Below are 17,450 nucleotides of genomic sequence, written 5' to 3' on the forward strand. Positions count from 1 at the left end.
AGTTGTCTCTTGCTTCGCGGATGCTGAAAGTGAAGACGGATTATAATTTGGCGGAAGGTTGTGTAGATGAGATTTCTGAAGTTTTTTAAAAAATGCTTCCGCAGCCGAATAATGCTCCAACAACATATTACGAGACAAAGAAACTGACACGAAGGCTTGGGTTACCCCTACATAAGATTGATGTTTGCGTGAAGAATTGTATGCTATTTTGGAAGGAAGATGCGAATTTGGTTAGTTGTAAGTTTTGTAGAGAAGATCGCTACTATCCGAACAATGGAAAAGGAAAAAACAAGCCAAAGCAAAGAATGTTTTACTTGCCTATTGCAGATCGTCTGAAACGTCTGTACCAACTCGAGGCAACAGCTTCCAATATGCGGTGGCATAAGGAGCATGTGACTCCGGAAGGCGAAATACATCACCCATCTGATGCCATAGCGTGGAAACACTTTAATGAGGTATATCCTAGATTTGCTGCTGAAAGCCGGAATATATATCTATGCTTATCAACAGATGAGACAGACTACTAAAGTCTCATACAAGAGATTATGATGGTGGAGTATCATGGTGATGCTGGCTTGAAAGTTATGGTTTTTAAATGTTCGTGGTTTGACACGACGAAAAATCGCGGTATGAAAATACATCCATTTGGTCTTGTTGATGTCTCACCACGAAGACAATATGCAAAATATGATCCTTTTGTATTACCAAGTAAGTGAAAAAAAAAATTATTTTTTTGAGATTTGATTATTGTTGAAAAGCCATGATTGGAAACTATGATATTTTTGTACCACTAACAGGTAACTGTGATCAAGCATGTTTTATTCCTTATCCACAGGTACGTCAACAATCAGTCCATGACTGGTGGGCCTGCGCCAAACTTTTTCCCCGAGGAATCCGAGAAACGTCTGAAATTGCTTTAACGGCCTGGCAAGATGATAGACGTGATCAGGTTGCTGAAAGTTCATTGTTACGGGTGGAAACGCATGTTGTTAATGATGTGTCCGATTATGATATTGCTCCGGTGAATCCTCCAAACGATGAATATGTATCAGATGGTGATGTAGAAGCAGACCGTGATTCAGACGATGGTTCAGAATAGAAAAATATATTCTAAGAGTGTAAAATATGTAAAATATGTTGTAAGGTTGAATGTATTAAAAAAAATAAGTTGTGAGGATGAGAAATAAGTTATAAGGTTGTAAAATATATTGTAAGGATGAAAAATAATTTGTAAGGTTGTAAAATATATTGTAAGGATGAAAAATAATTTGGTAGGTTGTATAATATTTTTGTAAGATTATGGAATATGTATAAAGGTTGAGATATGTTGTTGTTGTAGGAGGAGAGGTTGATGGGTAAGAGTTTAGGGGTTAGAGGTTTGGTGTTTCGCGAAGGTGATTTAAACAAGGCCACACTAACTTTTGTGGCTACACAGTGGCTATGACAAATCCAATAGGTTTACCTCCAATTTATTTGGTTTCGGCTCCACAATTGTTTTTCATTCCGTGGATGATATTAAACCAAAGCCACTGTAATTTCGTGGGATTTTCGTGGCTATGACGAAATTTGGCAAAACCATTCGGTTTGGCTCTAATTTATTTGGTTTTGCCTCCAATTGTTTTACAATTCGCGGGTATTATTAAAACCGAGCCACGGTTTGCTACGGTTTGATCGTGGCTATGCTGAAAGGGTTTTAATCCTTTCCCCTTTCTTCTCAACACTTAGACAAAAAAAACAAACTCTCTCCCGAGTCGCCACCGACGAAAGCAATTGTCTTCTCCGATTCGAAGACTCGTAGTCTCTGATTCCAAGCCACGACATCTCTCGTTTCCTTTTGCTCTCAAGGTAACACTCTATTTCTTCTTCGAGAATCGTCTCGTCTCAATCTAGGTTTTCGATTGCTTTTTTTTTTCCTTAGTCTTCTCGATCTAGGGTTTCGATCACTTCGTTCAGTCTCTGTCACTTGAATGTTCTTGTTGCATGTTTGGTTTTTGTTTCTGATTTAGGGTTTTAATTTTTTTCTGTTGTTACTGTCGATTTTTTTCTTAGGGTTTCGATTTCTCTCGATTGTCTCTGTCTTAGAGTTGTCTTTGTTTCTTAGGGTTTCAGTTTCTTTCGGTTTTGTCTCTATCTCTCTTATTTTGTTTTATTTCTCTGCCTTTATTATTTCGATTGTATAACTTTCAAACTAATGGTTCTTCTACATCTCATAGTTGTTCGATTAGGGTTTGTTTCTGTGATAGAATTGTTCGATTAAGCCAAAGCGATTTAGTTAGCATTATTGTCTCTGTCTCATAGTTTTGTTGGACACTCTTATGTGTCTTTGTTGTTTCAATTTCTCTTTGTCTCTGTGGGTTTTCGATTAAACTTATACTTTCTTTAACTTTTTCTTCTGTTAACTGCAGATGGCCTCAAGAAGAGGACAAGGGACATCTCCTCCTATGCCTCCTGGTGCCACGGAAGTGGCTGCAACCGGACAAGCTTCATCCTCCCGTTCAAATAGCTATCCGCAAATGTCTCTCAATGCCATGTTCAATGCTCCTGCTAGGATATCCCAGCCACACCTCCATCCTAATAAGCTCAATGGAGCTTTATGGTAAGCTTTCTCTCTTAGTGTTTAACTGTCATTAGATTGTTTAGACTTCTCTCTGATATCTCTGATGTTTGTGGTCTTTTTAGGTTCTCTATTGACCCATCAGTGAATGCTTTCATCCGTGCAACATGGCAAGCATACTACATGGGACCTTGGAAGAGTTGGAGGTCTGTCCCTGACGAAAGGAGGGATTCATGGTGGCAGACGTTTGTGGTAAGTGATTTACCAACTTAAATTTACCTCTAAAATTGTTCTTTGATAACACTAACTGTATTGTGTTTCAAAAAAAATAATAATAATAACACCAACTGTAATGTTTTCCTTTTGTAGCAAAATTTCTACTGGGAGCAACAATTTAATGACTTGGTCTATGCTCTCTGGAAGAAGGAAACATGGACTTCGATTGGTGAACGGATTAGCACCAAGAAGAGGAAAAACAAGCAGCCAAAGTACATCAATGAGAATGACTGGACGACCCTTATGGAGTATTGGGCGACAGAACCAGCCAAGAAGAAGAGCAAAGACGCTGCTAAAAGCCGCAAGTCTGACCCTCTGGGTAAAGGGGTATACAAGCACAATGCAGGACCGGTTGGTTTTGCAAGAATTGAATACAACATAGTAATTTCCCTTGTCTTTATTTCTTACACATTTGCCTAAATAATTTTTTTTCCTTTTTTTTGGCAGACGGTTGAGACTGGTGAACCTCCATCCTACACAGACCTTGTCAGGAGGACACACACGAAAAAGGATGAGACTTTTGGGGACCCCAAGCTAATCCTCAGCAACATCCCCCTTCTACTCAGGCTCAAGACCCTTCGACTCAGGCTTAGATTCATGTTTAGCATCTTTCTATCTAATCTTAAAACTCTCTTTTGGCTTTTAGATGCATGTGTAGCATCTTTTGATCTCTTATGTACCATCCTTTTGTTCTTAAGACTCAATGCACTTGTTTAATATCTAATCTTCTTATGTTTAGCTTTTGTAAACCAACTTTCTTATGATTATAATTTCATGTTTAATTTAAATTGTGTTTTAGGGTTAAAATTAGAAATTGAAATAGAAATTGAAATAGAAATTGAATTAGAACAAGAATTTTTAAAAAACATGGTTAACACTAGCCACGATAAAACCGTGAGTACATAGCCACAATACTAACAAGAAAAAACAGTGGCTAAGTATTCCGACGAAAATATAGTGGCAATCTTCGTGACTAAAACTTCCCACGAAAAGATAGTGGCAATCTTCGTGGCTAGGCATAGCCACGATCCAGACAGGGTAAAACAGTGGTTAAAACAACCACGAAAGAATCGTGGTGAAACCGTGGCTAATAAGCCACGCTAAGCCACGGTTTTTCGTAGTCACGAAGCTATAACCACGGTAGTTTCTCGACATAGAATCGTGGCTGGTAATCAGATAGCCACGGTTTTTGGCTTATGTACCTACGATTTGTTAGTGGCTTTTTCGTGGCTATACGGTGTATTTTTACTAGTGATGGTACAATATCGCTGTTTTCCTAAATTAAATATTATTTTGTCAGATGTTATGTTAAATTTTAGAATTAGTTTTACTAAGAACAAAACGCCACATAGATTAATAATAAAATACATTAATTTTTTTAAAAAAAATCTAAATTAATTTCAAAAAAATAATGACGCCAATTTTAATGACGCTAACGCTACTAACTAAATCCTAAATTCTAAATCCGAAACCTTAAATCTAAACCCTAAACCCTATAACCTAAATTCTAAACCCAAACTCTAAACCCTAAACTCAAATCCTAAACCCTAAACCCAAACCCTAAGCCCAAACCCTAGACCTTAAATCCAAACCCAAGATCATAAATTCAAACCCAAACCTAGACTCTAAATCCAATCTTTAAACCTTAAAGGAACAACATCAACTTTAACCCAAACCTTTAGGGTATAGGATTTGGATTTAGGGTTTACGATTTGAGTTTTGGGCTCTAGGGATTAGGTTTGGGTATATGGTTTTGAGTTTAGAGTCTAGGGTTTGGGTTGAGGATTTAGAGTTTAGGATTTGGGTTTAGGGTTTATTGTTTGAGTTTAGGGTCTAGGATATGAGTTTAGGGTTTACGGTTTGGGTTTAGGGTTTGAGTTTAGAATTTAGGATTTAGATTTAAGGTTTAGGGTTTAGAATTTATGATTTAGGGTTTAGTTAGTGGCGTTAGTGTCATTAAAATTAACGTCATTATTTTTTTCTAATTATTTTAGATTTTTTTAAAAAAATTAATCTATTTTATTATTAATTTATGTGGTATGTTGATTGGTAATAAGAAGAGGGGGTACCTAGCTAGTCTTTTTTTTTTACTAACACGCGTAAAAGAAAATACAATTTCTCTAATTTACAGTTATCTTATCATAATTATTAACTGAGTTTATCGCCTACATTAGGCTACCTCCATAATCATTTCTTCTAGTTAACTAAAAAGTTTGGGTGTTATTCGAAAAAGTTTCGATGTTTTATTACCTCGGGGAGTATTGCACACAAATGTGTTGTAGAAAATAAAATAAATATTTTATTATTGAAGACAATGGCATTTTTTAAATGAGATAATGACGAGGATTGAGAATTACACTCCTTTCGTCTTCTTTTTTTTTTTTTTTTTCTTCTTCTTTTATCCTCCCTCTCTGTAAGTCATAAGTGCTGTTTCTGCAGTTATATCTTTCTCTCTTTTTATCTCTCTCTCCAGTATTTAAATAGAGAAGTAATATAGACAAAGTGGTAGTGAGATGATCATGTTCGAGTCAAGAAGCAGTGTGAGAGGTTCAAACTCAGTCCCAGATCTGTCTCTTCAGATCAGCCTTCCAAACTCTCACGCCGAGAAACCCCTTCACGGCAGTGAACGGAGCTTCACCACAAGCAGTGACTCCGGAAGCAGCCTCAGTGAGTTAAGCCATGAGAACAGCTTCTTGAAGAAACATCTCTTGAGCCTAGGCTTTGATCATCATCATCCATATCATCATCATCAGAGGCACAGCTCAAACATGTTCCAACCACAAATCTACGGACGAGATTTCAAGAGAACCTCATCTTCTGTGGTTAGTCTTAAACGAAGTATCCGAGCTCCAAGAATGAGATGGACTTCTACTCTCCATGCTCATTTCGTCCATGCTGTTCAACTTCTTGGAGGCCATGAAAGTATTAATTTCTTCTTACGTTCTCCTTCTTTTAAAGAAATAATCAAATGTTACGTCTCAGTAAAATGTTTGGGACCAAGGTATTAAGATTTGTGAATTAATTGTCTATCTCAGGAGCAACGCCTAAATCAGTCTTGGAGCTGATGAATGTGAAGGATCTAACCCTAGCTCATGTCAAGAGTCACTTGCAGGTTCATTTCTATTCTTTTTAACCTTATATTTCTTCTTAGGGATTTTAAAAATTATTAATGGATTCTCATAAAAATGCTAACACTTATGCATATTACCATTTTACTGGAAGTGTATATATGGGCCACTAGCTAACACATGATTGCAATGTTTTTTTTTTTTGAATTTTTTTTTTTTTTTTTGAAGATGATTGCAATGTTGAAATAAACTTAGATGAACAATTAATTTTATATTTACTTTTGTTTTGGTTTTCAAGGATGTATGTTTGTTAATGCAGATGTATAGAACAGTGAAATGCACTGATAAAGGATCATCAGGTATTCCTTCAAAACCAGATTGACTGGTTTTTGTATTCATATTGGTTTAAAATGTAGATGTCCTATTTATTTTTGTTTCTTCTTTTCTTGGGAATAATCAGGAGAAAGAAAGGTGGAGAAAGAGGCAGAGCAGAAGACAGAGGACAATAATAATAATAATGAAGACGCTGACGCTGACCCAATTTCGCCAAACTCACCATCTGTGCAAAAGACCCAAAGGTACTTTTTATTTATGTCGTTTTTTGTTAAAGAAAAACTCTTCATCTAATCTCGTTGCCTTGGTTATGCGTGAATTTTGATGAATATGACCCTCTTTCTAGGGGTTCTATGAACGTAATTGTCCCCTTTTTTGCCTTTAGATCCGTTAGCTTCTTTATTTTTGTCAAAATAGAAAAAATTCTAAATTGTGTACTTATAAATATATATTAATTAATAATAGTGAAGAAGTGGTAGGTCCAAATAAAACATTTTTCAATATGAATGGTATTAGTAGTGACGAGCAGTCTTATAGGGTCCAACAATATGAGTTATCAATAGATTTCTCAAATGTGTTTTATCATTTAATTTGAACAGATCTCCTTGGTCTTCCACTAAGGGAGTGTCTATGAGCATATCACAAGCAGATCCTCACATGGAAATATATCGTATCACTAAGGTACATTCCTAAACAACTGTAACAATGTTATTGTTAATGTGTATACTCTCACATATACTTATATAACCTTTTCTGAAATATTTATATATATATATAACCTTATGTTTTTAAATTTTGAAAATAGGATGATGTGGAGAAAGATCATCTCAGCTTGGAATTCACCTTGGGGCGGCCGAGTTGGGGGATAGACCATGTGTAAATCATCCAGCGATCTAACCTTTATCAAGTGCTAATTGTTTCACTTGGAGAACTACAATAAATTAATAAGTCAGCTTAGTTATTTTTTAATCAGCTTAGTTATATCTATTTAACATATTAACTTGTTTGATCATATGGACTTTGGAAGAATCATTATCATCTTATATGTACGATCTTCCGTACTGTTCACGAGATTTTTGTGATGCATAAACAAGGGATTTGGGTTAAGTAGTAGGCATGGTATTGTGGTAGTGGATGAGAAGAGAGTACAAGTTCAAGAATTTTGTTGCGATCTTCAAAAAACATCCCAATCTTCCTTTATCACACTAATATATTGGAAAAGATTCTCTGGTAACTAAAAAGCTTCTACTGCCTCTTTCCTCATTTGGTATGCTTCACTGCTCCCACTCTGGTTTATATGAAGAGGTTTTTTGGAACATGGTCAATTGTTTTTCACTTGCTCCATTAAGCAAAATCTGTTGGTTTAGTAAATCATTTTACTTTATTGAGTGCTAATTGTTTGAATAATTGGTCGAAAAATATATTGGAAGATGTGTGTTAGAAATTGATCGAAGTGTATATTTTATTTTTGAAAGAAGATGGAATGTTTATTTTTTATTACTAAAATAGATATGATCTTTGATCTTGATCGATAGCATTGTTACGTAATGCCACAACTCCCTTTACTTCCTACAGAACTTCGGGCTTCGTCATGGGCCTCAAACAAATACGTCGGAACTTGATATCGATATTTGTTTCTAAATGTGAAATTAAATGTCTAGTAAAAAAAGAGAAATTCTTGGGTTCAGGTTCACCAACCAATAGTATTTGAGTATTTGATATTTGATATCTTTTAAAAAAGGAAATAAAATTGAATATCCAAATTAGATTATATTTTTAAAATAAAATAATAAAAATACATAAAAATATTTACAAAAAATAAATTAATTAATATTGTTAAATCTTCAGCAAAATACTAAACCCTATACCCTAAATCCTAAACCCTAAACCCTAAACGTTAAACCTTAAACTTTGGATAGACTCTAAACCGTTAGAAAATCTTAAACCCTAAATCATACATTAAAAACTAAATTTTACTAACACTAAACCCTAAATCCTAATCACTAAACCCTAAAACTCTTGGGTAAACCCTAAACCCTTGGTTAAACCCTAAACCCTTGGGTAAACTCTAAACCCTTGGATAAATCATAAACTCTAGGGTTTAATTTTAAATATTTTTGATTTAGAGTTTATGATTTATCCAAGGGTTCAGGGTTTATCCAAGGGTTTAGGGTTTAGTGATTAGGGTTTAGGGTTTAGTGTTATTAAGATTTAGTTTTTAATGTATGATTTAGGATTTAAAATTTTCTAATGGTTTACGGTTTATCCAAGATTTAAGGTTTATAATTTAGAGTTTGGAGTTTAGGATTTAGGGTATAGGATTTAGTATTTTGCTAAAAGTTTATCAATATTTATTTATTTATTTTTTGTAACTATTTTTATGTATTTTTATTGTTTTATTTCAAAAATATAATCTTATTTGGAAATTCAATTTTGTTTCTTTTTTTTAAAAGATATCAAATATCAAATACTCAAACACTATTGGTTGGTGAATCTAGAGGTTCACCTAGGGGGTGAACCCAAGAATTTCTCGTAAAAAAAATGTCTAGTCGAAAGCATAACTCGTTTGTATTTGTAATCATGACAAGAAAAATTCAAACACATATTAATAGTTACAGAACTATATCATTTACAAAGGATAAAATATCATTTTGGGCTCGAGCTCCTTATTGCAAAGACGTCTGCGCAAGTGTTACAATCTCATGAAATAAAAGATAGAGATTACAAATAAAATAAAAGCCATAGATGGAAGAATTCATTCCATTCTGAAACCAAACTTGATCAAAAATAATTAGTACCGATCAAATTCACCAACTTAAGGTAATTTGATGCGAACTGCGTCGAAGTTAATCCATGCATATAGAGTTCATTGCCTAAAGTAATGAATTAAACTCCGCATACATATGAGAAGTTACTTGTTCCTTCTCCAAAGAACCGTAGAACCTTCTCCCTGTTTCCAATTGTAAAACAATTCCTCCACCAAAAATTGAGTTGTTAGTCGCTCAAGATGCACCCACTTGGCATTTTGGTCGAAGCAATCTATTTCTCTCTTTTTGGTTAGTCGGGGAACCTCTATTGCAATTTGCATCTCATGTCTCGTTTACTGCTTGTGCCACTTTCTAAACTTCAGTTTCATGAGTTGCATGAAGTAGTGTGTTCATTGACATCACTTCCTTTGAATTGAAAAGTTTGTTTATTTTTTGCCTTCTATGTAAACCATAATATCCTCGAAGTTTAGTTAGGCTTTGTATAAAAAAAATAAACGGCGAAATTATGGGAACCGAAATTCGCACTGTCGATTTTCGTTGATTTAGGAAAGATAGGAAACATTAAATTTCCCAGAGGTCCCAGATATTTGCTAAACCACACGCCAAGCAATCAGAACACGAAAAACAAATTAAGTATGAAATTGATAAAACGAAAAGAGAGCAAAGAAGATCTTATTCCGAATTTGCGTATAAGCGTTTACAACAAGTACTACCTCGGACGTAAGAGCTGTCGGCGAGATCCTAGTTCTAACCACCTAAGACCTGAAAACCTAGTTGACTCGCAGCTCGATAACAAAAACGGAAAATTGCCTAATTTCTCTAAGTGCTAAGCTTTTGCTCTGAGTAGAAAAATTGCCTCTCTCTGCATCTTCGACCTCGACATCCTTATATATTCCTCTAGAGGCGGTTTCTTCTTTCTCTTTATGCCCTCAGTTGAGTTTATCACTTCGCGAAAATCTTCCATTTTTTATCTTTGTATTTATCTTCGGAAACTTCACATTTATCCTCCGAACTTGACATTTATCTTCTCCTGCGTAACCAAAGATAAACCGTCATAACGATTGGGCTTGATTTCGTATAAAATCGTAAGTGGGATTTTAGCCGCGTTCTGGGCCCTCTCGGGCCATTTTCCGACTTAGGCGTTTTAACGATTTTATAAAAAGAGCGCTTTCGAAACGATGTCGATTCTGAAGAACATTCAAATTCCTCATATAGCGTAGGCAGTTCGAGGTGTTCAGCTAACCGTTACCATTTTATACGATCAATCTGAATGTTATTCGAGAGAACGAGTTCTTGCGGTTTTTAAATCGTAAAGTTCCAACGGTGACTTCGATCGGGATGAAACAAGAGCAGGTTCGATCTAATCCTGAAGGGGAGAGCTACGAGGACGGCACGAAGGCAGGCTGATTAATCCAACTCGCCGAACGGACGAGTTGGACTGCATTCCTCGATCAAACTCGCCGAACGGGCGAGTTGGACGGCTTGCTCGATCCAACTCGCCGAACGGGCGAGTTGGACGATGGGTGTTTCGCTCTCCGGGATCCGTTGTCCGAGGCCTTGTGTAACCTTTCTCGAAGACTTATCGTGTGAATCCTTTTCTGAATTGTTACGAACTTGATTTTGGGTTCACATGTCTCTATTCTTTTGAATTTTACTTCTTCTTTTAAAAGAGGACATTTTTTCGGAAGTTTTCTGACGTTGATTTCGTCGTGACTGATCTTGACCCCAATACTTAGCTTCCCAGCTCGTTAGAACCATGGTGTTCTTGCAAGCGGTTTAGACATGCGGGGTAAGTTAGGCGGAATCCAATGTCTGCAAATCTGAGGAAGAATAGTGAATTCTCTTGCCTATAAGTATGTGGAGTAAATTTTCAAATTATTTACTTGCTCATTTCAACAAACTTTCTCTCAAGATAGAAATATCAGTCCCTCTCTTCTCTCCCTTTGATAAATATTTCTTTTTGATCATGCCTTCAAGGAGAAAAGCTTCCACTAAATCTCATCACGATCGTTCCGTTCCCAATGGCTGTAGCTCGCAATATGACAACATTGCGCCAAAGGTGGAGTTTGTGGAACACTCGATCGATCCTGAGGAGGCCAATGCGTATTGGGTGGCTAGAGGTAACTGAAAGCCCCCTAGACCCGGGACATGGCATCCTCATCCGTTTCATGTTGACCCCGTGGAGGGATGTCTGAGCAGGAGCTGTCCGAATGGGCTTGCCGCCATTCGGAGTTTCTGCAGAGTTCCGGAGTCAGAAGAATTTCATCTCCTAGTAGCTGGGGAAGTTGCCGAATCCCCACCCGATGGCTATTTCACGTGTTTCGAAGCGTACTTAATGCAATTTCACTTATGGTTTCCTCTCTTGGAGTTTATCGTGCGGCTCTTCAGTCGTTTCAGGCTATCGATCAGTCAAGTCAACCCGTGCGGTTTTCAGCACATTGTCTGGATTCTGGTGCTGAGTTACGAACGGGGCATAACCCTCGACGTCGATCATCTTGATGGCATGTTGATGCCAATAAGAAATTTGGCCACAGTACGACTGAGTCCTCGAAATCACATGGCGATCATTGCGGAATTTGTGTCGAACTTCCGTGATTGGAAGTCGTTCTTCTTCTTTGTCCGAATCGACAATGCGTCTATGGAGGAGAGTTGCATTCCTATCCTTAGAACCAGATGGGGTCGGAAAGATACTTTCGATTGGTTACACGCTAGTTTAGACGATATCCAATCTTAAGCATTTGTTTTCTCGTTTTACAGTGACTAATCCTCTTCCCCCAACTCCGGATGGCTTGTACACCATCAGAGATTTACTCTGTGATAGTCCATTCTTTTGGGCTACGTTTAATCCGGAACGGGTTCGTCGCGCTGTCGCTCTCCACCGTTCTCGATTTCAGCCGGATTTGCCGGTCGAAGAAGGGGAAGAATCGAGCATGGACGGGTTCGTTCCACACGAGGCTCCAGCAGAAAGAAGGGGGTCGAGGACCCACAAGGACAAACATATAGCTGTTGATGATGACGGGTCCGACGAGGAATGCTTTCCCGAAGACATCCTTGGAGATTATCTCAACTGTGGTGTGTCGATTGATCTTGACGAGTTACTTGGTTCTGACGTTCCCGTGGCCGAAGGTGGATCCGGCAAGGGGCCGGAGTTTACTAAGGCGTCGAGGATGGTCAACGGGGTAAGTCTTGAACACATGTTTTTTTTATATAGCCAAAAATTTCTTGACTTTGAAAGCTTTCGCAGGGCCTTCTCATGATGAACCGAGCCCTTAACGCGAGCAGCCAGGAGGCTCGCATGGCTCAATTCAGGGCCGAGATGGCTGGTAAGGAAATTGCTCTTCTGAGGGATGAGTTAGAGCGTTCTCGTCGTTGTGAGGGAGAATTGACTGCAAAGGAGATTCGTCGTGCATACAGGCGAGAAAAGAAAGAGATGGACGAGGTTATGAAGAATCGTCGCGCCCAGTTCTCGTGCGAGTTTGGGAAGTTTAAGGAGAGTTATCAAGCTCTCGGGGCTTATCGCGAGTGTCGCAGTACCGTAGGTGGATTGTATTTTACGCAGGCTCCCGACTATTCTTTCGCTGCCGAAAATGTGACCCAAACTCGGCGCATGAAAGAAAGAGATAGAGATTTCGCGCTTCCTCAGATCGAGGAGAGGATTTGGAAGCAGTAGGAGCCGATTCTCGTTTTTCCTGATACGGTGGAAGCTGAGACGGGAGCTCCTGATGACACAGGTGAAGTGAACCAGCCGTCGGTTCCCCTTAATGTTAATGACTACTCGGTGGGGGGGGGGGATCGATGACCGAGTACTATGATTTCGATGGTTGATTGTGAAGCCTTCTGTGGCTTATTGGGAGAGTGTTCCCTTGTAACATATCTCTATTATCGGTTTGCTTCCGGCCAAGTGTGACCGTGTTTTATGTAGTGGGACTGGCCATGTGTTGCTTTGAATCCCTGCCGTTTACCGACCTCTGTATAATTCGTGCTTTTTATAAAAAAAAAAGTTTCAGGAATGTTTGGTTTTTTGTTAAGTGTAGGGAGAAGGATTCGAGTTGTCATCTCGCTCCTTGCCTTTTTGTGAATCGTCCCGTTCGTTGCTCGTCCGAGTGGTTTGAGAAGTTCTCAAAGTTTCGAGAGCGTTTAGATGCGGACGGAGAGACATGCTTTCAGGATCTCGTATCTTTTGGATATCATGTCTTGAGACATTAGAGAACAGTGTGCTGGGTTTAGGGTAAGACCTAGGTCTAATTACGGCTTTAAGGGGTTCGATGACTACTTCGACTTACGTTTCCTATATCGTTTTCGACCTGATTCCGTCCTGGTTTAAAATCCGCGATATGTTCTCGGCTTATACGATTTGTATGGTAGGAATCAAGCATCTCTATGAGGACAATTTTTAAGTCTCCCGAAAGTACTGACCAAAATTTCGGATTTCTTTTATAGCGCGCTATTTATCCTAGTCGGATGTAAGAGGATCTTTCCTTAGGATGGATCTAAATGCGTTTGTTTAGGACGGCTAGCGTGCTCGTCGGGACCAATCAACGAGCGTTGGTAACTTTTAGTCGCTAACGGACTGAGAGCATGTTCATGAAGATCTAGACGACATCACGCTTATTTTTTTCGAAAGCATACTATTGGTGATATTTTGAGTATCCGAGACCGGGGTCTCGTGTTCTGGTTGAGAGTAGGAATCGACGGTGCGACCGAGAAATTTTTGTGAGAGAGTTTTTGAGGTCGGCGGAATCTGTTGATTCCGGCAATGCCTTAGCTAATGTGACGAAGTTTCTTTGTTGGATAAGCTAGTGTGGAGTTGATCAGTTTTGAGTTAGGACGATTTTTTGCGAGTTTCCATTTTTTCGGGTACGTATGATAATCGTTTTGGTCGTATACGAATGTTTTCCGAAAATATAACCAGACATTTCGCAAGATGAGAGAAATTTGAACGAAGTCTTTATTGCCGAAAAAGCTTCAAAAATATTGAGTACAAGGCAAATATTTTAGAATGCGGGAAAATACAAGTATTCGTATAATTACCCACTCCCCCCCTCTTTTTGATGGGGGGGGGGATAGCTGAACTCGTCCTTTGACGAGCTGCCTATGTACCCCTTTCGGGGATCAAGCCATATCTCGTAGTTCTGCTGTTTGTGCGAGTGTGTTTACTCGGCTATCGTGTTTGTGTCTGCCGCCTTAGTTGCAGGACCGACATCTTCTACCGGGTTTTTCTCCTCCAGTTGGGTTGAAACGATGGGCTCCGAAACTGGTTGTTTCCTGCCCATTGTTTGAGTCGACGATTCTGGACCGTCTTTTTCCAAAGCGTTATCAGTTAGTGCCTGAGTCAGATTCGTCCGTTTCGGTTTCACTACTGCGGTGGTAGTGATTTGCCTTAGTTTTTGTTCTGCCAGGAAGCAACGTCTTGACTGTGTCTGGCATCCCCAGATCGCGGCAATTCCGTTATTAGTCAAAAATTTGATGCCTAAGTGATAATTCGATGGGACTGCCTTCATGGCGTTTAGCCAAGGCGTGCCCACGATGACGTTGTAAATGGCCAGGTAGTCGACGACCGCAAAGTCGACAATCTTCGTGACTTCTTTCGCAGTGACGGGCAGTTTAATCGATCCGAGAGTCATTGACATCGTGCCCTCGAAACTGATTAGCGGTTTGGGCGATGGTACGACTTCTCCTAGCTCAACATTAATTCTCTTCAGAGTATCGCGGAAGTTGACGTTGACCGTGCTTCCCGTGTCAATGAGAACCCTTGCGACTTCGAGATCTCTTATCACGAGCAGATCGCAGTGGGGGTGGTCGATTCCGCAGGCCTCTTCTTCATCGAAAGTGATCGCTCCTTTCGGGAGGTCACTAGGCGCGGACCAGGTTCGCGCTCGTCTCGGCCTTGTGCTGGTAAGATTTGATGGCAGAGATGGTATCGCTGCAGTATTGCGATCCTCCGATGATCATATTGACTCTGCGGCGACTATTGTCGTTGCGATTCTCGTCCTGCCTCCTTCCACGCTTTTCTCTCGATTGGTTCTCTTGGAGAGAGTTCTCCGTTTTAGGGGGCTTATTGTTTCTTGGAGGGCGGTCTGAATCGTGGATGAGATTTTTTACGCTAGACACTTCGGTCAGTTCTCCCGCGAGAAGCTTCACGGCAACCCTAGTGCCGAGAACTTTGCAGTTTATGGTCGAGTGGCCGCGGGCCTGGTGAAAGTCGCAGAAGGCGTTCTCGTCGTAATTCGGATTTCGGGTCCATGTATTGCCCATCGTTCGGCCTTGCTCCGATACGGAGTTGATGGCGTAGTTATGCGCTCCCTGGGTCTCTTCTTCCCTCTGATGGACGTTTTTGTCATTACGAGGGTTTTTCCTTTTAGACTTCTGATCCGACCCGGGATCTTTCGACAATGTCTTCGTCAGCTTCTGCTTTTGCGACAAGACTTTCATCTCTTCTTCGATAATTATGTAGTCCGCGGCTTTATGAAGAGCGTCTTGGATCGTAAGCGGCTATCAAAGGTGATCAACTTCATGAACTTTGACTTATAACATAGCGTCTTTCGGAGTGCGTCTATTGCTACTTTGTCGCTTATTCCGCTGACTCTAGGAATGACGGTCTTAAACCGTTTTATGAAGTCACAGAGAGATTCGTCCTCTCCCTGGGACATGCTCCATAGATCGACATCTGAGGATTCTCGGTCTATGAACAAAGAGTACTGCTTAAGAAACTCGTAGGTGAGTTGGCAAAAACTTCCAATGGAATTTTGCCTCAGGCGAGAGAACCATTCAAGTGCTGCTGCTCTGAGGTTTTCGACGAAGAGGCGGCATTCGCCGGCATCTCTTTCGCTTTCTCTAAACTTGGCTCTCCCCATCGCGATCTGAAAGGCCAGTTGGTGTGCCCTTGGATCGGTTGTTGTACCATCGTAAAGTGTTAACTTGATCTTTCCAGGATCCAAAACCCTAGTTCCGGTGATGCGAGTAGTGAAGGGCGTTATTCGAGATTCATCAAGATTTCACTGCTCTAAATTCTGCAATCGTTTTCATGAGATGATCGCGAAGATCGCGAATCTCAGATTTCTCGCTAGCCAGATTTCCAACCTTGTCGGCGTTTGCAGCGAGTATTCCGAGTTTGCTCCTCGACCAATTCTTTTTTTTGTCCCAGAAGATAGCTTCTTCGTCTTTGGTCATAGGGTTATCTGATGTGCCCCAATCCATGGATCAGTACATGGAACCAGCTCAGCATGGAGATCAGGACGTTCTGAACAATTCAACCGAGGTTCACCCATCTGACCGTACCAATCAAACTAACCGAGCCGTGTACCGGATCGACCCGCGTACGTCCGGAATGGAGTTTTAGTTGGAACCACGATGAGACGACCACACCAGAGCTCGTCTTTCCTGACCATCTCGACATTCTAAGAATAATAGTCGAGCTAGACTTAGCTTGGGTCGCGAAGAACCCAAAGACGGACATGCATTCTCACCTGGTGGATCATTCGGACAGTCCCATGTGTGTCCTTCTCCTTACTGCCATGCACCCATCTGGTTCGGATGAACGTGGACAGTAGCCGAATGTTCATCCTTGACCAATCTGCACAGAAGACCGAGTCTTTGACTAATTTATTATTTCTAGTCAATATCTCTATTTCCTATGTATTATTTTCCGTGTTCTTATTTATTTCTCTTTAACTACAAACACTATATATATGCAGTCTCATTCTATGAATAAAATCAGTCTAAATTTGAGTTTATTTTCGTTTTCTTCTTTTCTCTAAGTGAGAGAGAGAGTTCTTTAGCTAGTTCATTGGTGTGAACCGACTTGTTGATTTGGTGGTCAGCCAATTCATCTTTGTATGTTGTTTGGTGGTTAGCCAACGCACTATATTCTTTCTTAGGTGGCTAGCCTTAGATCGTGGGTATATCAAGAGCCATTCCGCATCTCTTGATGATCCTTTAAATCCATCTCAGTTCCAGAAGTGCCATTTGCCTTCTCGGATCATATCCAACACCCAGCTAAAGTGATCCTTCAGTTTAGGGCATATCAAGTGGTATCAGAGCCACTTTGGCTGGTTTTTTTTCATTTCATCTTTTTATCTTCTCATCTCTTCACAAATTTCTTTTATTATTTCTTGTTGGATCCGGGCTGTACCTTTACTCCCTTGTGATTGCATGTTATTAAAAATAACGATTAAAAAAGGAGTTTTTGGCTTAATTCAGTTCCGAAGAGAAATACAGGGGGAGTGGTGGAAGAGAAACCCTGCTGGCTGAAGAGAAACTCAGCCTTAGACAGTTAAGGCAGATTGATAGACTATGGATTTGACCCATTTTCATCCATTGTTTATAGGTATTTTTACTAATAATTATTATATTTTAGAGTCTATGTATTATATTTATAAGATCATGAGTGTTTTGGAGATAAGTGATGATTTTGGAGCATTTTGGAGATATTTGGAGCAAGCATCCGAGATG

At 39.6% G+C, this 17,450-nt stretch overlaps 3 protein-coding genes across 3 annotated transcripts; 2 read left to right on the forward strand and 1 right to left on the reverse strand.

The window, feature by feature from the left end:
- Positions 1-2,405: 2,405 nt before the first annotated feature.
- LOC125582388 lies at positions 2,406-3,498 on the forward strand. Its single transcript, XM_048749064.1, has 5 exons — positions 2,406-2,596; positions 2,680-2,806; positions 2,924-3,181; positions 3,278-3,429; positions 3,477-3,498. Exons 1-5 carry the CDS (start codon positions 2,406-2,408, stop codon positions 3,496-3,498), a joined length of 750 nt encoding a protein of 249 aa, XP_048605021.1.
- A 733-nt stretch (positions 3,499-4,231) lies between these two features.
- Positions 4,232-7,341, forward strand: LOC106448455 (probable transcription factor KAN4). Its single transcript, XM_013890338.3, has 6 exons — positions 4,232-5,752; positions 5,866-5,942; positions 6,218-6,257; positions 6,359-6,476; positions 6,831-6,912; positions 7,037-7,341. The coding sequence occupies exons 1-6, from the start codon at positions 5,344-5,346 to the stop codon at positions 7,109-7,111; spliced, it is 801 nt and encodes a 266-aa protein (XP_013745792.2). The 5' UTR covers positions 4,232-5,343; the 3' UTR covers positions 7,112-7,341.
- A 7,511-nt stretch (positions 7,342-14,852) lies between these two features.
- Positions 14,853-15,853, reverse strand: LOC106412640. The gene is made up of 2 exons (XM_013853555.2): positions 15,563-15,853; positions 14,853-15,491 (listed from the first exon to the last, which is right to left on the reverse strand). Exons 1-2 carry the CDS (start codon positions 15,851-15,853, stop codon positions 14,853-14,855), a joined length of 930 nt encoding a protein of 309 aa, XP_013709009.2.
- Positions 15,854-17,450: the final 1,597 nt, after the last annotated feature.

This window comes from Brassica napus, chromosome C2, assembly GCF_020379485.1.
Source record: "Brassica napus cultivar Da-Ae chromosome C2, Da-Ae, whole genome shotgun sequence".
Taxonomy (NCBI): Eukaryota; Viridiplantae; Streptophyta; class Magnoliopsida; order Brassicales; family Brassicaceae; genus Brassica; species Brassica napus.